Here is a 15,101-nt window from a genome sequence, read left to right as displayed (position 1 = left end):
CTAAGAGGAAGAAGCTGATTTGACTTGAAAGACCATAGCATTGTGACAGTATGATAATGAGAAACGGAAAGGAACTTGGGCTCACCAAGTTTAGAGCGAGGGTACAACCTAGACATGGCAGAGAAAGGCAGCAGAGTGTGTGCATGAATAAAACATGGTATGATAACAAGAGTAAAATTTTGCTCCTTAAAACCTGAGCTTACAGAGATGGAGAGTACTTCCTCCTGCCCTCAGAATTCCAGGACCTGGAAAGTAGAACATTTTTGTCCTTGTCTTTTCAATTGTCAATTCAGTTGGTTTTATTACTGTGCTAATAAAAAAAAAAAAAAACACTGGGCAGCTGCCATTCCAACCATAAAAACTTTTTTTTTCTTCTGTAAGAATAAGATTTATTTACATGCTTTACAAATGTCATGTTATGGTTACTGTGACTCTCTTTTGCAACTCATTCAAAACAGAAAAACTTTTCACTAGCCCCAATCTAGAATTTGTTTTGGTAATTGGACACATTTTATTATTATTCACTGTAGCTGAATGACATATATAATATATAAAATTATATGTTTTTATTAAATTCCTTTTCACTAAATAGTAGTGATGGGCAATGATTAATATTTTTAATCACGATTAATTGCATGATTTTCTGCAATTAATTGTGATTAATCAATTTGTTATGCGCAAAATTGAATAATTTATTCTAAAGTAGTGTATCGCGCACATTTAATTTAAATGTACTGACATAAAAGTGCAATAACATGTGGTTTGCCAACACTTGGAAGAAATAAGGAGCTTTTACCAACAGTAGGCCTACACAGTAGCAATGAAATATTTCTTGTAAATCTCAACTTAAACATTAAAGTAATCAAATTGAATATAAAACCAAAGCTATTTGCCACTGCCAGGGCATTACCTTTATAGCGTGTTAAGTTATAGAGTCCAGAGCCACAATCATAATATAACAGGCACCTTCTGAGCACCAGGTTAACATATATAAATCTGTTTTCTTGTTTGTTTTTTGTGAAAAGGTATCAGCAGAAACAGTCTATGTTCAGTAGCAAGTGTCCCTGTCAGAGTGAACTGAAGTGCTCGCTTCACGCACACGCCCGTCCACTGCCGAAGTTGAATTGTTTTGAACTTTTTGTACGCAACGCTCAGCACAAATCATTGGAAAAGAGACTGATCCTCACTGTTTGTGAGTTTCCAGAATCTATTACTGTTTACTAAATAGGAATGAAGGCCTATCAGGTAAAGTTATGTAGCCCATAATTTTAACTTAAGTTAAACAGGCTACAGCTGGGTAGCGCACAGAAACCGTTGCCATGGTTATCCATAGAGTGCCTGCTGTTTACTCGTGGAGTGCTTGTCTCCTTGTCTGATCACCAGAGCACGAGCAACCCCTCGGGGCCAAGCGACTACATTGTGATTTTAAGTATATTCCTAAGACCGACATCTTTCCCAATACTAATCAGCATGCAGTGTGTAGCTATCCACTTCGCTATGACATTTGATCGCTTTTCTTGATTTGTTTATCTACTTCTCCCACACGCTGCATCAAACGTAGTCTGCCAAAGCCTCCCTCCGCTGCTTGTTTGGGAGGGTGATTTGCAGACTGATCAACATCCCACCCCTCCTGTGACTTATGGTTTGACTGTATGTGTATTTAGAGCCAGTGAGCAACAGACTTTCAAAATAATAATAATGATAATAATAGATGTGAGATAAAATAATTGGCGGCGCTAATTAATTAGTGCGTTAACGCCATAATAAAGCGTTAACGTGCCCAGCCCTACTAAAAAGCCTTCTTAATGATTTACTATTTTATTGCTTGCGTCAAACAGTATTATTGAAGTAATAAAAATTCCCACCTTGATCCATTTCTTGATGAGATCAAGCACTTCAAGCCACTTATCTGCTTGGGGAGAGGAAAGGAAAGGAGAGGGGATGAAGAGGATGGGAAAAGAAGTCCAGTTGCCCTTGATTATAACCTTCCCTGGGTAACATGACAGGTGTTTGTAGATGAAATGCTTAGGGTGTGATTACAAAAGCTTTTACAAAAACTATGCAGAAACAATATGCAGGGGACAGATGGAGGCCTTCATGCAAGACACCCCTGAACTAATTGCTTCAATACAGCTTATCACAGCCAAACTGTTAACTCTCTCCCTATGACAGGACCCTGTCATAGGGAGAGAGTCATTTGTTCACAGTTTCAAAACAGGCACTGCTATTACATGAATCAATAATACTGAATTGATTCAGGCAACCAATTCATAGAGATTCTTCAAAATAAGGTCAGAGATTCATCAGATCCTTATATGACATTAGGTAAATTTAAATATAAAAAATACTTCTTCCTTATCATAGTCAAGCAGATACTATAAAAGTGATCAAAAGCCCCAGCGTCTCTGTGTTGACCAGAGGGACTTGAGTAATGTTGGAAGTAGCTGTCAAAAAGGCCTCTGAGAATTTGCTGGCAGATACAGAGGTAAAGACACAGCTCAAGGACATGCTCCTTTAAATGGATACTCAACTACAGTGAATTAACTGAAAAGGTACAATAAGATGAATAAAATCAAAACCAGGTCCCGTGGGCAAAGGCGGGTCAACAAGGCTGTTCCAAATATAGTGAATCTTTAGCATTATCAAGATCAGCAGTTCAGAGAACTCTTGGATGTCTCTGAGGGATCAAAGAGGAAAAGCATGTAACCGTCAGGGAACTCTCTGAAACAAATATGGCAAAGTCAAAGAAAGTGGGAGGAGATACGAGATCAGTTTTGTGGTATTCCATTACCCCACCACCACAGTCTGTAACTTTATCTCCCTCTAATAAAGTAACTGACTGTAGTCCATCCATCCATCATCAGGGTCACAAGCTCTAGGTGGCTCTAACTGACCAAAGCAACAACAGTCTGTAACTTTATCTCCCTCTAATAAAGTAACTGACTGTAGTCCATCCATCCATCATCAGGGTCACAGGGGGGCTGGAGCCAATCCTAGCTGACATCGGGCGCAAGGCGGGTAACCAATCAACCTAGCCTGCATGTCTTTGGATGGTGGGAGGAAGCCAGAGCACCCGGAGAGAACCCACGGGTAGAACATGCAAACTCCACACAGAAAGGCCAGGGCAACCGGGGTTTGAACCCACAACCTTGTTGCTGTGAGGCAACAGTGCTAACCACCGCACCGTTGAGTGTGGGAATAATAATGCAAACTCCACACAGAAAGGCCAGGGCAACCGGAGTTTGAACCCACAACCTTCTTGCTGTGAGGCAACAGTGCTAACCACCGCACCGTTGAGTGTGGGAATAATTCATTTGTGCACACAAGTTATTAAAATTGGCTCTGTATAGACCAGTGTCTATCAGGAAAACTCCCTACATTTCTACAAAATATATATTATCTCAGTTTAGAGACTGGTTAATCTCTATCAAATGTATCAGCAAATGTGCAGGGTTCTGGATTTAGGAAAGGAAGCTACATGCTGCTTCAGTTAAGTTGGGAATCAGCAAAGGAGCTGAATGAGAGCTGGTGTAGTTACATAAGCACATTACAGCGGTATGCATGCATGCACGAACGCATGCACGTATGCATGCATGCATGCACACACACATATACACACACGGGTACAACACTATGTTACATTTTGCTGCCTGCAGTCTATCATTAACCTTGACTGAATTTCCACTGTGACCCTACTCCTGCCTCTCTCTCTCTCTCAGGCTGGATCAGGATAGGTTAAATATCAATACACAGGCTTATTTGGGATGTGCCAGTATGTCAGAAATGCTGGGATTTACACAATAGACTCCTTGTTGTTTTTGTTGTTGTTTTCCAATCCAGATGTTATTATTATGTATTATTTGAAATAATTTGAATAATTTGAAAGTGAATAGCATCACTACACTGATAGCTTTACTTATCATACAAAACTCTCAAACATAAAACTTTCACTGGGCTTATACACAATTTAATTAGGCCTTATACACAAAAGTTAGGCCTTCAAACACCAGGATAAATCTCCTTTTCAAATAGGACGCTCACACGATAGTCAGGCATGTCTTTACAAAACCTTGTTCATGTTTTGCAGAATTACTCTCTTTTGTCAATATCTTCCCCAGATGTTGTTCAAAATAAAGCCTATTAAACCTGATGGAAAACATGTCTTGCAACTCGTTTTATAGAACATATAGACTATGGGAACTTCCTGTTATTAGAGGGAGATATATCATGGTATATGAAAGCTAAATTGTTGCCCTAGAGTTCTGAGTTTAAGCCCAATGAGAAACTGCAGCAGGTTCATAAACCAATTATTATCAATAATTATATCAAGTGGCACTTTGAAAATTCCGGGGTTGTAACCTTTCTTGGTCCTTTCTTCTACGAATTATGTCCATAATTACGTTTTTCATTCATTCATCCATTCAGCTAAGGGATGAGTGACTTTGTACATAATTGCTCAAAAGAGCTCACAAAGTTAATAAGGGTTAATTATTGAAAGTGTTCTCAAACAACAATTGAATTTAGTATGCTCTCAGCATTGTTTAAATCAAGAACTAACAGGAAACAAGTGACTGAAAGAACTTGTGTGAAAGTGCAATGAATGTGTATCTAAATCAATTATAACATTTTTGAACAAAAGCCACCAGGGCTGTGTTTGGCGTCTGTGCGGAAGATTTGTCAACATCGGCTTTAGAGCCTGTGTTAATCACTGTTCTTTTTGGGGGGCTGCCATTTTGCTTGTGCAAACATAAAAAATTAATTTGGAGTGTATTTCAAACATGAATTTCTCCTGTAACCACTACGCATTGATGCCATTGAGAATGTGCTCTTGGTTAGGTGGATTTAAAAATAAGAGCACTGGATAAACTTGTGCATATCAATACATCACCCATGGGAAAAGCAATCTGGTCACAGCATGTGTAAATATTTACATTACACAGATATTGTATATAGATGGATACCTTTCAATTTTATACACATATAATACAAACAGCAAAGGTTGAAATTATTTCTTTTTCTCTGCAGTGTCCTAATGATTATAATCAGTAGCAATTTCAATTTATTTTCAGTTACAAGCTCTACAAGCTCTACTGATCCAATTTCATTTTGAAATTACTCCAGAATGTTTGTGTGTGCATGTGTATGTTTGTGTAAGACAAAATCAGACAGATGTTAGTTAAAGCACTGGCAGCTACAGTGGTCAGCCAGGGGGACATTGCAGTCTTGCTTATGTATTTTTTCTCCCGACTTTATCGAGCCACACTCTAAAATGCAAAAACGTTTTTTTTGTGAGATTAAGGTACATTTACTAATTTTGATATATTGATCCTTAATTAATGTATATAGAGCAAATGCATGGATGTGTGAAATGAGATTAAACACTGGACTAATCTGCTCACCATTGATTCTCACCTTGCTTAATTCACCAGGGATATGTAAAGCAGTGCTTTGAAGTATAACTCAACAGTCAGACAGTTTAACTTGCAGGTCATGGGTTTTGACATGTCTTTCTGAGTGGTCGTACTGATTTAGATAAATTTTTTGCCTTCAGGTGAAACACTGATGAAACAAGCTATAACCAATTGTGCTGAAGAGAGATTATTGATCATCATTCCAGTTTCTATACAGGCAAAATAGCTGTGGGCAGGGACGTCAGCCCCCAGGGTATGCTTAACTTGTGCTTGCAAAATCTTGGCACTCGCATCTTTTGTTACTGTATTGGAACTACACCTTTGTCAACAACCAGTCAAGAAGCAAAGATGTTACAGGTAAAAAGCGACAGATATATTCTCTTCTTCCATATCTCCTATGTTGAACAAAAGTTACTGTAATTTTAGCTTTTAGACTCAGCAAAGCTGCATGGGGCGAATTTACTTAGGCCAGACTGAGTTCTTCTGTAGGCTATAACTCAAATGCTCCAGCTGCTCATGTAAATGCGCGATAAAGTAATACCTTATCTAATTCCTCTCTCTCTTAGATAAGTTGCAGGTCCAAACAACACATTCTCACTCCCGACTCGTGACATATTGACGCTCGGTCATGGCCCTTTGGCGTAGCTTTTTAACGCCCTGGGTACCCCTTTTGAGTCATTTTTAGATGTTTAGGGGTCTGCGGTCAAGTTAGCAACGCTTAGCAACCACAAATATGCAATGTCCGGTAAAGTAAGAAGAATACATGTGCAACGTCCGGTTACTCTTTCAAAAGAAAATGCTAGCGTTTTGAAACATCGCCATTTTGAAATGGCACGTTATTTAAGTTGTGAAACGTTGTAATTTGTTTAAAGATTTAAGGTTAACAGGTACCTGGTTAGGTTTAAGCAACAAAAGTACTTGGTTAAGGTTAGGAAAGGATCATGGTTTGGGTTAAAATAACTACGTATGTCAGTTAATACGTAAGTTAAAGAGGTGGTATTATGGTTTTTGGCTTTTTCCCTCTCCTTTATTGAGTTATATATCTTTTTTGTGCATGTACTAGGTTTGCAAAGTGAAAAAGCCCAAAGCCCATCTCCCACAGAAAACACTGCTCTGAACTGCCTGAAAACAGCTCGTTTGTAGTCCAGCCTTTACTTCCCTTTCTTGTGACATATAGGGAGTGAGAATGGGTTGGCCCAAAGAATACTATTTAATTACACTAATTACTGTTACTGCACTGTAGATTGGTTAAATCAGATTATAATTTTGCTCTGTAGTTTGGCTTGCATACAAACCTACATAAGTAAGCTGTTGATAAGGATCCTATTTTAAACGGCTACTGTCTGAATTTATTAGCCTGATGGTGAAGGGAATAAAAGAATTGGAATAATGATTACTATATGTATGCTTTTATTATATTTTTTGTGTGTATACCTGTGGGTATATGCTCTTGTATAGCCTAGCCTACATTTAGGCAACATCTATATATTTATTTAATTTATTACAGCCAATAAATGCAAGTTAGTGAAAATTAAGTGGATCAGAACATACCAAATATAATAAATATCATGAAAGAATTTAGTTTAGGCTCTGCCTTGGTGCCTAGATTTGCCAACAAATGCCTGTTGTTAGAAGAAAATAAAACCCCACTACTGACCTGTGGACCACTACTGACCTATAGACTACCGCTAACCTGTAGAGCACTGCTGACCTGTAGACCACTACAGACCTGTAGAGCACTACTGACATGTAGACCACTATTGACCTGCAGACCACTACTGACCTATAGACCAATACTGACCTGTAGACCACTACTGACCTCAGAATCAGCTGCCCTGCCAATCTCCTGCTTCTCTCTCTTCTAAAATATCGATCTGGTCAATGAATTAAAGGATATACTAGTACAACAGCATTAACATGGACACTATGACATTTAGTTTTCACTAACAACAACTGAAATTGTTTTGAAATAGGCTACTAGAGATAGTTAATGACATTTACACTGCCTAGACTAGTGTTTTCCATAGGCACTAATATATCGCCTTTCCTTTACCTCAAGTAAACGTAGCTTAAGTTCAGAAAGTACTTAACAACAACTAACAGTTTCACTCTGTATCATTCACTATGTTGAAACAATCTTCCTTCACCATGTCTGTGTGTCGGTGTGTGAGTGTGTAATGCAGCTCAGCAGAGCAGCGATGAAACGCAGCCTCCCTCAGGGTCCTAGTGCCCGCCCTCAGTAGGCATTTAAATTATGAAGCAGAGGAAACAACCACAACGATTATTTTAAGCATATAAATACAAATTATATTTGTTTTATTCTATAGTAATTAACATTATTCTTGCTTCTCTGTGTTGAGTAAATGTCTGCACTATAAAAATAATATCTAAATCCAATAATTATTTTTATTTTTTATTTTGGGTGGCTTAGGACCATTTTAGGGTAGCTTCAGTCCCCCTATAATAGGCCTATTGACGTCCATGGCTGTGTGCTAAATCCAATTCAGACAGTTAAATACAAAACGCAATTCTTTAACGTATTGCACATCTAACAGGGACAAGTACAGGCTACTTCCCAAACGAGACCATACCGCTGTTTGGGTATCACTCTCACAAATGTGTTTTTCCTTTAATCACGTGCAGCTTTATTTGTCAAGAATGTGTGTTTTGTTCCTTTATTGTTATACGTTTTAGCTCTTGAAATGTTACTGTGTGTGCATTAGGGTCTGTATGTGTTTGTCCCCAAGTTTAACTTAACAAATGAGGTGGGTAAGAGAGTAGAGGAAGAGGATGTGTCAACTGTCAAGTGGCTGTCAGGTTATGTAAATGTGGGGCGAAAGCAGGAACACAGTGAGGACACCAGGCTCAGGGAGCTGGAAAAAAATATGCGTCACTATTCAAAATCAATCTCCATCGATCCTCTTCAGTGACATGATCTTCCCATACCCACTCAGTGTCAAAGGCACAACACCACTCACATCCTCTCAAATAAACACAACTCAGTGAGCGCAATTGAAAAAAAAAAATACATACATGTTTATTTTACAAGAAGGGCACATTTTTTTGTACAAACTGTAAACTAAATACTGTAATTATTCTGAGGGTTATAATCTTTGACATCACTTTCATGAATGAACATTTACAGAAACATGTAAATAAATAAATATATAGTCAGTGAATGTTGCATCTTACTGTAAATTAGAATCCCATACAGGAGAAAACATACTGCATGTAAGTTTGCTACACACATTAAGGATTTCTGAAGATAATAAGCACTTGTGTTCATCATAACTACATTTTTAACATCATTGTACAATACTCTATCCCTGCACTCCCCAACCCTAAATACTGCAATTTAATTTTTTTACATGAAGCTTTGTTACTGAATCGATGTCGAGGTAGGGACTCCGTCATTATCCTAGACAGTTTAACTAAGCTGAAACATTGTCATTAAAATGCCTCCACATTCCCAGAGCCTGGGAGTGTTGTTCAGCACAGCGTCTGCTGTGTCCCTTGGCCCGCCATCCGAGATTCTGCACTGTCAGATTTGCTTAAGTTGTCATATGTCATGTCACTACACTGATTGAGGGACCTTGTACTGTCACTACAGCTCCCCAAAGCAACTTGTAGGGCAGCCTACAGGAAATGCTCCGGATCAAACAAAACATTTCGCTTGTGGGATTGTTGCCTGACATCGCCCTTCTCCAAAATCAAAGCAGTGGCATCTGGAAATATGACTCACCAAGTTGACAAGGTGAGGGCTCGGGGGGGTTACATGGAGCTACATTACAGCACTTCAATTCTCAGCCAGAGGTATGTTTCTATAAATGTGTACATACAGCATATACGAGAAAACATATGGTAAACCTGTAATTGCCGATGATGTCACAACAAATGGCAGATTAATCTCTATATAATTAGTACCCCTATCCCCCAAGTTTCAGCTTATAAAACACTGGTTAAATCACAGCATAAGCTACATTAAAGCCACATTCAGCCAAACATTTAAATTTTGGCAACAGCAATATTAATAATAATAATAATAATAATAATAATAATAATAATTTTAATTATAAAACAGCCAGGTGGGGCTTTGATTCAGTGTTCTGATTTAAACTACAGAAGGGAAACAGTAAGCCTTGTCTGTTCAATAATAAATTAAATCTGTGTTAACATCGGGAACGCTCATCAAGTCGACAGAGGCAGCCAAGAGAAAAGAAAAAGAGATAGAGAAAAAGGACGGTAGAGCGTGGGGGTGGAGGGGAGGGCCAAATCTTCATCAAGGCAGTTTCCTTGCATGTCCAATCCTGACAGATTATGTGCAGTTCATGTTTTATCTCATGTTTGAGCTGGCTTGTGTTTGGAAATAATTAGGAAGTAAATTAAGAGTAACTGATGAAGAACAAAATGGGTGGGTCAATGAGCTGATATGGTTGAGGATTTCTAAAAGGCATAGGACTTAGAGTAAAAGGTGGATTTTTAGTATATTGTGCCACTTGAAATAGAATTTGAGCACAAAATTTTATCAAATTATAATAAAAAGATAGCAAATCTAAATTCCAGCTAATAAATGTCCATTTCTGATTAATGGAGCAGCAACTGGCAGGCGCCGAGGACAGAGAGGCAAAAAGGACATTGAGTTGCTTTTGTGTCAGTAGCCAAGCCACATATTGAGCTAAAAGCCCCCCTCCCTATGATGCCATCTAGATAGCATTGGATTTTCCAGAGCAGGAAAATCAAATGCTTCGTTCAAGACCAATTGCTTTCTATTGGCCCAGCTCTTCCTTTCCCTGATGTGCAACAGTTTCACGCCTTCATAGACACACACAGCACATGGTGGACGCTCAGCATACAATGTCAGAAAGCATTCTTTCCCCAGCAACACTAAACTGAACAGAAAACTAGCTGTATAGGCTTCGACTAGAGAGCTAATTATGTCTGACTCTGATAATAATATGTGGCACACTTTGAATTTATTTAAACTAAAAAAATATAGAGTTTAATTAAAGTTTAGTCAAACTTTAGAATAAAAGTGTGAACTACATATATCTTTGACATAATTGTTCCTGTCTTTAATCATTTAGGTAGAGGTAATGAATAGGTCATTTTTACCCCACTCCCTACATTAAAATCATGTTCTGTGTCCTTATGTTTGATTTTAGCAGGTAAATATACATAAAACTGAAACTTAAAGCAAGACTATGTAACTTCTGAAAGAAGGAACAACACAATTTCCCTTTTACCAATTAAATTTGAATGCATTAGCAATGAAATACACCATTGCTTAATTAAATACACTCAGGAGTTTGGCAGCTACAGCCTCACTTGGTCTGGTATCACCAGTGGGCTAGCTTATGGTGGCTAATGCTAGCTAAAGTCACCAACCCTTAGATCAATTTAGCTGTATAACGGAAATTTCAGAGTCAGTTTCCATGACTTGATTACTCTATCTACTACTGCTACACTATGTTATAGCATTTACCATTATCACATAACCTTCACTAATTGTCAATGTTAGGCAAATGTTACATAGTCTCACTTGAAACTCAAACTATTGCAAACTATTACATTTTGTAAAGTAACTGTAAAATTTCAATGCAATCAGGGCAAAGACTGATGCTGAGGACAAACATGTCAATTGAAAGGTATATTTAAAATGTAGTTTAATAGCAAATCTGTGGCATAAAATCAGTAACACTCTTCACAAGCATATCAAAAGGTAGAGTAAGTCATTTTTTTGACTAACGTAAAAACTTAAATTGTAATTTTTGCTGTGTCTTTATTTAAAAAAAATCTACAGTGCAAAAACAAATTACAGGGAGAGCAGAGGTGATAAAAATATGTCCAAAATCTTGAAGGTTATCCTCATCATGGTGGTTTATCTTGAACTTCACCCCTGCAAGCAGAGCGACTGTCACACTGTATGATCCACATGGCCGCTACAACACAGAATGGCTCCCAGCATGAGCAATTTATAAAATCAGATATCTGCAAGTTTGCAAAAGGTCACGAAGTGTCACTTGCATTATGGCTGAGTAAACTCTGCTACTGTTTCTCTGCCTTCTCTGTCCAAGTGCAGGTGTTTTAGTTTCCAGATTTACATTCTTTTTTTAATTATGGACTCACAGCATTTGCCAAAATTAGAATCATTAGTGCCCCTTTAAGTGGTCAGAGAAAGGACTTAAAATGGAGGGCTGCCAAAGGAAATGGTGAGGAGGAGGCAGACGAAAACCATATATGCAAGATATGGTGCAGATGTAAAGGACCATGCTGACTGAGGGAACAATGGAGAGGAGAAAGGAGGGAAGAGGTTGACAACACTGAAGAAATAGGGGCAGCACAAGGTAAATGGAAAAGAGAGGAGACCACAGGTCCCCTAGAGAGGATTTGCTGAAGAGCGGCAGAGAGGGGAAGACAAAGCTAATGAAAACAGGGACTGAAGAGAAGAAATGGAAGAAGCTTCAGGTGAGCCAGTCTGATTGGTCCCAGGTGGGCACAACTGAGGATGGATAGGATAGGACACAAGGGAAGAAAAGTAGACCATGACTCCCCCCCCCCCCCTTTCTCTTTCTCTCTCTCTCTCTCTCTCTCTCTCTCACACACACACACACACACACACACACACACACACACACAGTTGGACCTCTGAACATATCAGATTTTATAAAAATCTGGAGATACTGCAAGATAACATGGGTGGGGGGGTGGGGGGGGGTTGCAAAAATTAAATGTTTAAAAATATATGACAACTTGGTTTACAGTATTGAATTCCATTATATGTCCCCTGCCTTTTAAGTCTGAATCAGAATATTGTAACTTTGGTGTTTGAAGCAGTTTTAACTCAAATAAATTATCAATGCAATACAGGTGTTTTGCAATAAAACTGTCAATAAAAATGTAAGAGAAATAACTGCAATAAACTAATCGTACTGTACCAAAACCACTAATTTACCCACATTGTTCTCTCCTCCATGAAACACATACAAAGCACCTACCTACAAGACATTTTGCTAATAGTTACTACATATTCCTCCACTGTGTATACTGTGTTAGAGTCCTTGCAGGATTGTGTCAGTACTGTATAGTATACACATGCAGATGTATACATTTTTGTAAATATAAAAAAATGTATACATGTGCACCTAGCTAGTGTTCTGCTTTAATATTCACATTATCAACATTTATCATCAAATGTGTCAATTTCATTAATAAATGCTGAATGTATTTTGCAGATAGTTATATCCAGGATAAAGTGCCTTTACTTTAAAACATTCTGTCGGTTTTTCCACGTAGATTTTTGTTGACAGTCCTATGATCCTGTATATCCCACAAACTGTTTCCCTGTCAGGCATGTTCTTTAAGATGTCTGTCTCTTTTTTTTTGCTGTCCTCCTGTGTAAGCTTTTCTTCTCTTAGTACGTACTTACATGCCTTAGTGTACTCTGATCCATCTTTGCCTTTTTTTTCAACATGACACAGCTTTATGCTGTCCATTCTGTGTTATGGGATTGATCTTTTCCAGTGTGACCTCAGTGTCACTGTCTAAATTCCCAGAAATGGCTGGGGAGAGTTTCTCCAGGGCGTTGTTTACCATCCCTACTTCGATCTCCCCTGCGCATCCATCCTTCTTCTGTAACTCCTCCTCCTGACACAGGATGCTGTGAGGGATCACATAGCTGGCTGCGTGGTTGCCCTCCTTTGGGATGTGACCCTTGGGCTGATACTGACAGTTTGGGTTCGAGGTAGGGGCACCCATGTTGTTGTTAATACTGACGATCTCAATGGCGTTGCTCCCCGGGCAGAGCCGGTGGCAGCCCAGGAGGATGGAGAAGGCCTTGCGGAAGTCGGCATTGAAGGCATAGATGATGGGGTTGAGTGAGGAGTTTGCCCAGCCAAACCACACAAACACATCAAAGGTGGTGGAGCTGATGCAGGGAAAGTCTGTGGAACCGTCCGGCAAGTTCGTCTCACAGAACGGAACCATGCAGTTAAGGATGAAGAAGGGCAACCAGCAGCACACAAACACTCCCATGATGACTGAGAGCGTCTTTAAGACTTTGGTTTCTCGTTTGAACGACATTTTGAATGAGCTCTCACTCTCCATGTTCGAACTATTCCCCATGCTGCTGTGACGGTTTTTGGCACTCTCCGCCGCTCGCTCCAGGGCAGATATTCTCCGTATCTGTTTCTGGGCAATGCGGTAGATCCGGGTGTAGGTGACGATCATAATAGCTACAGGGATGTAAAAGCTGATAAGGGAGGAGGAGATAGCATAGGTCCTGTTAAGGCTAGAATCGCAGTTGTCAGGGGGCAGATCGCCTGGGTATGTTCCATTTAGGTCTGCGTAGCTGATGGTCTGAGCTTTGTGCCAGTTAAGCTGAACAGGAATAAAGGAGATGAGGATGGACAGGGTCCACGCCACACTGATCATCAGACATGCCACTTTAGGGGTCATCTTGCGTTCATAGCGGAATGGACTTGAGATGGCCCAGTAACGGTCGACACTAATCACACACAGGTTCAAGATGGAAGCAGTGGAGCACATGATGTCAAACGCCACCCATACATTGCAGAACGCACCAAATGGCCAAAACCCCACAATCTCAGTAGCTGCTTTCCATGGCATAACCAAGATGGCCACCAGAAGGTCAGAGATGGCCAGGGAGATAACAAAGAAGTTGGTGACCTTCGACCTCAGGTGTCGGAACTTGGTGACGGCAACACACACAAGTGTGTTGCCTAGCAGCGTGGTGAAGATGAGGAGGAAGAGGAAGCACCCTGTCAGCACACGCTTGGACGAGTCTTTCTCTGGTAGCAGCTGCTTGCCATCTCGAACCGTTGTGAAATTCTGATCCATTGTTTATATTACACTGCTAATAAAACGAGAGAGGGGATGGGTGAGGGGGGTGTCAACAGTCACCCCATCACATCCCCAACCTGCAGTAGCTGTGCCTCTCTAAGGAGGAGTTTTAGATTGACGGCGTAGCTGGTAGAGAGGTCAACTGTCTCGGCACCAGCTCTCCCACAGGCTGGGTCATCCATAGGTTCCTTGTCACAACCACCATCCTTGCACAAGAACTGCTATAAATATTTCAAAAAAATCTCTTCGGAAATGTGCCCCCCAAAAATGCCTGGTTCATAAATTCCTGCGGCAGCAGTACAGGCAGCAGACATTCTAGTTTGAGGAGGAATATTCCAGCTGTTGTTTGCAATTATTCTTCCACTCAGCACTGTAGTCATGGAATGGTATAAAGCAGCAATAAAAATTACATAAAAAGTAAAGTCATTGTTTCCGTTTTCTCCTCTTACTGCATGCCTGTTGTCAAGCCATGAGCAAAAGTTTCACACCATATTGTTGCGGAGCTGTTGAGTAAACAGAGGCTTGGCCAATCATTAGCCTTATATACCACCTCATCAATAATTTCTATTGATGGTTTTCGCGCTGCGTTTATCTGATTTGTTTAATGATCCTCGAGGCGTGTCCATGCGATTATATTGGTGCCTGTATCTATGATCCACCCCGGCTGCTAGGTGTTGCGTTTAATTTTATTTATTTTTTTCATTTGTTTGAGCTTAGCTCCCTGTGGATGGACGTAGCACAGTCTACTGCCAACATTTCCACCTGAGTGGTGAGCCAAAAAAAAAAAAAGTACGCTGGAAACGGCATTCAAAAGTCTCAAAAGTCAATTTT

At 39.7% G+C, this 15,101-nt stretch overlaps 1 protein-coding gene across 1 annotated transcript; it reads right to left on the bottom strand.

Moving 5' to 3' along the window:
* Positions 1-12,875: 12,875 nt before the first annotated feature.
* drd1b (dopamine receptor D1b) lies at positions 12,876-14,267 on the bottom strand. Its single transcript, XM_046040466.1, has one exon. It carries the CDS (start codon positions 14,265-14,267, stop codon positions 12,876-12,878), a length of 1,392 nt encoding a protein of 463 aa, XP_045896422.1.
* Positions 14,268-15,101: the final 834 nt, after the last annotated feature.

This window comes from Micropterus dolomieu, linkage group LG23 (genome assembly GCF_021292245.1).
Source record: "Micropterus dolomieu isolate WLL.071019.BEF.003 ecotype Adirondacks linkage group LG23, ASM2129224v1, whole genome shotgun sequence".
In the NCBI taxonomy this organism is placed as follows: Eukaryota; Metazoa; Chordata; class Actinopteri; order Centrarchiformes; family Centrarchidae; genus Micropterus; species Micropterus dolomieu.
This window is presented reverse-complemented; position numbering and strand designations above follow the sequence as displayed.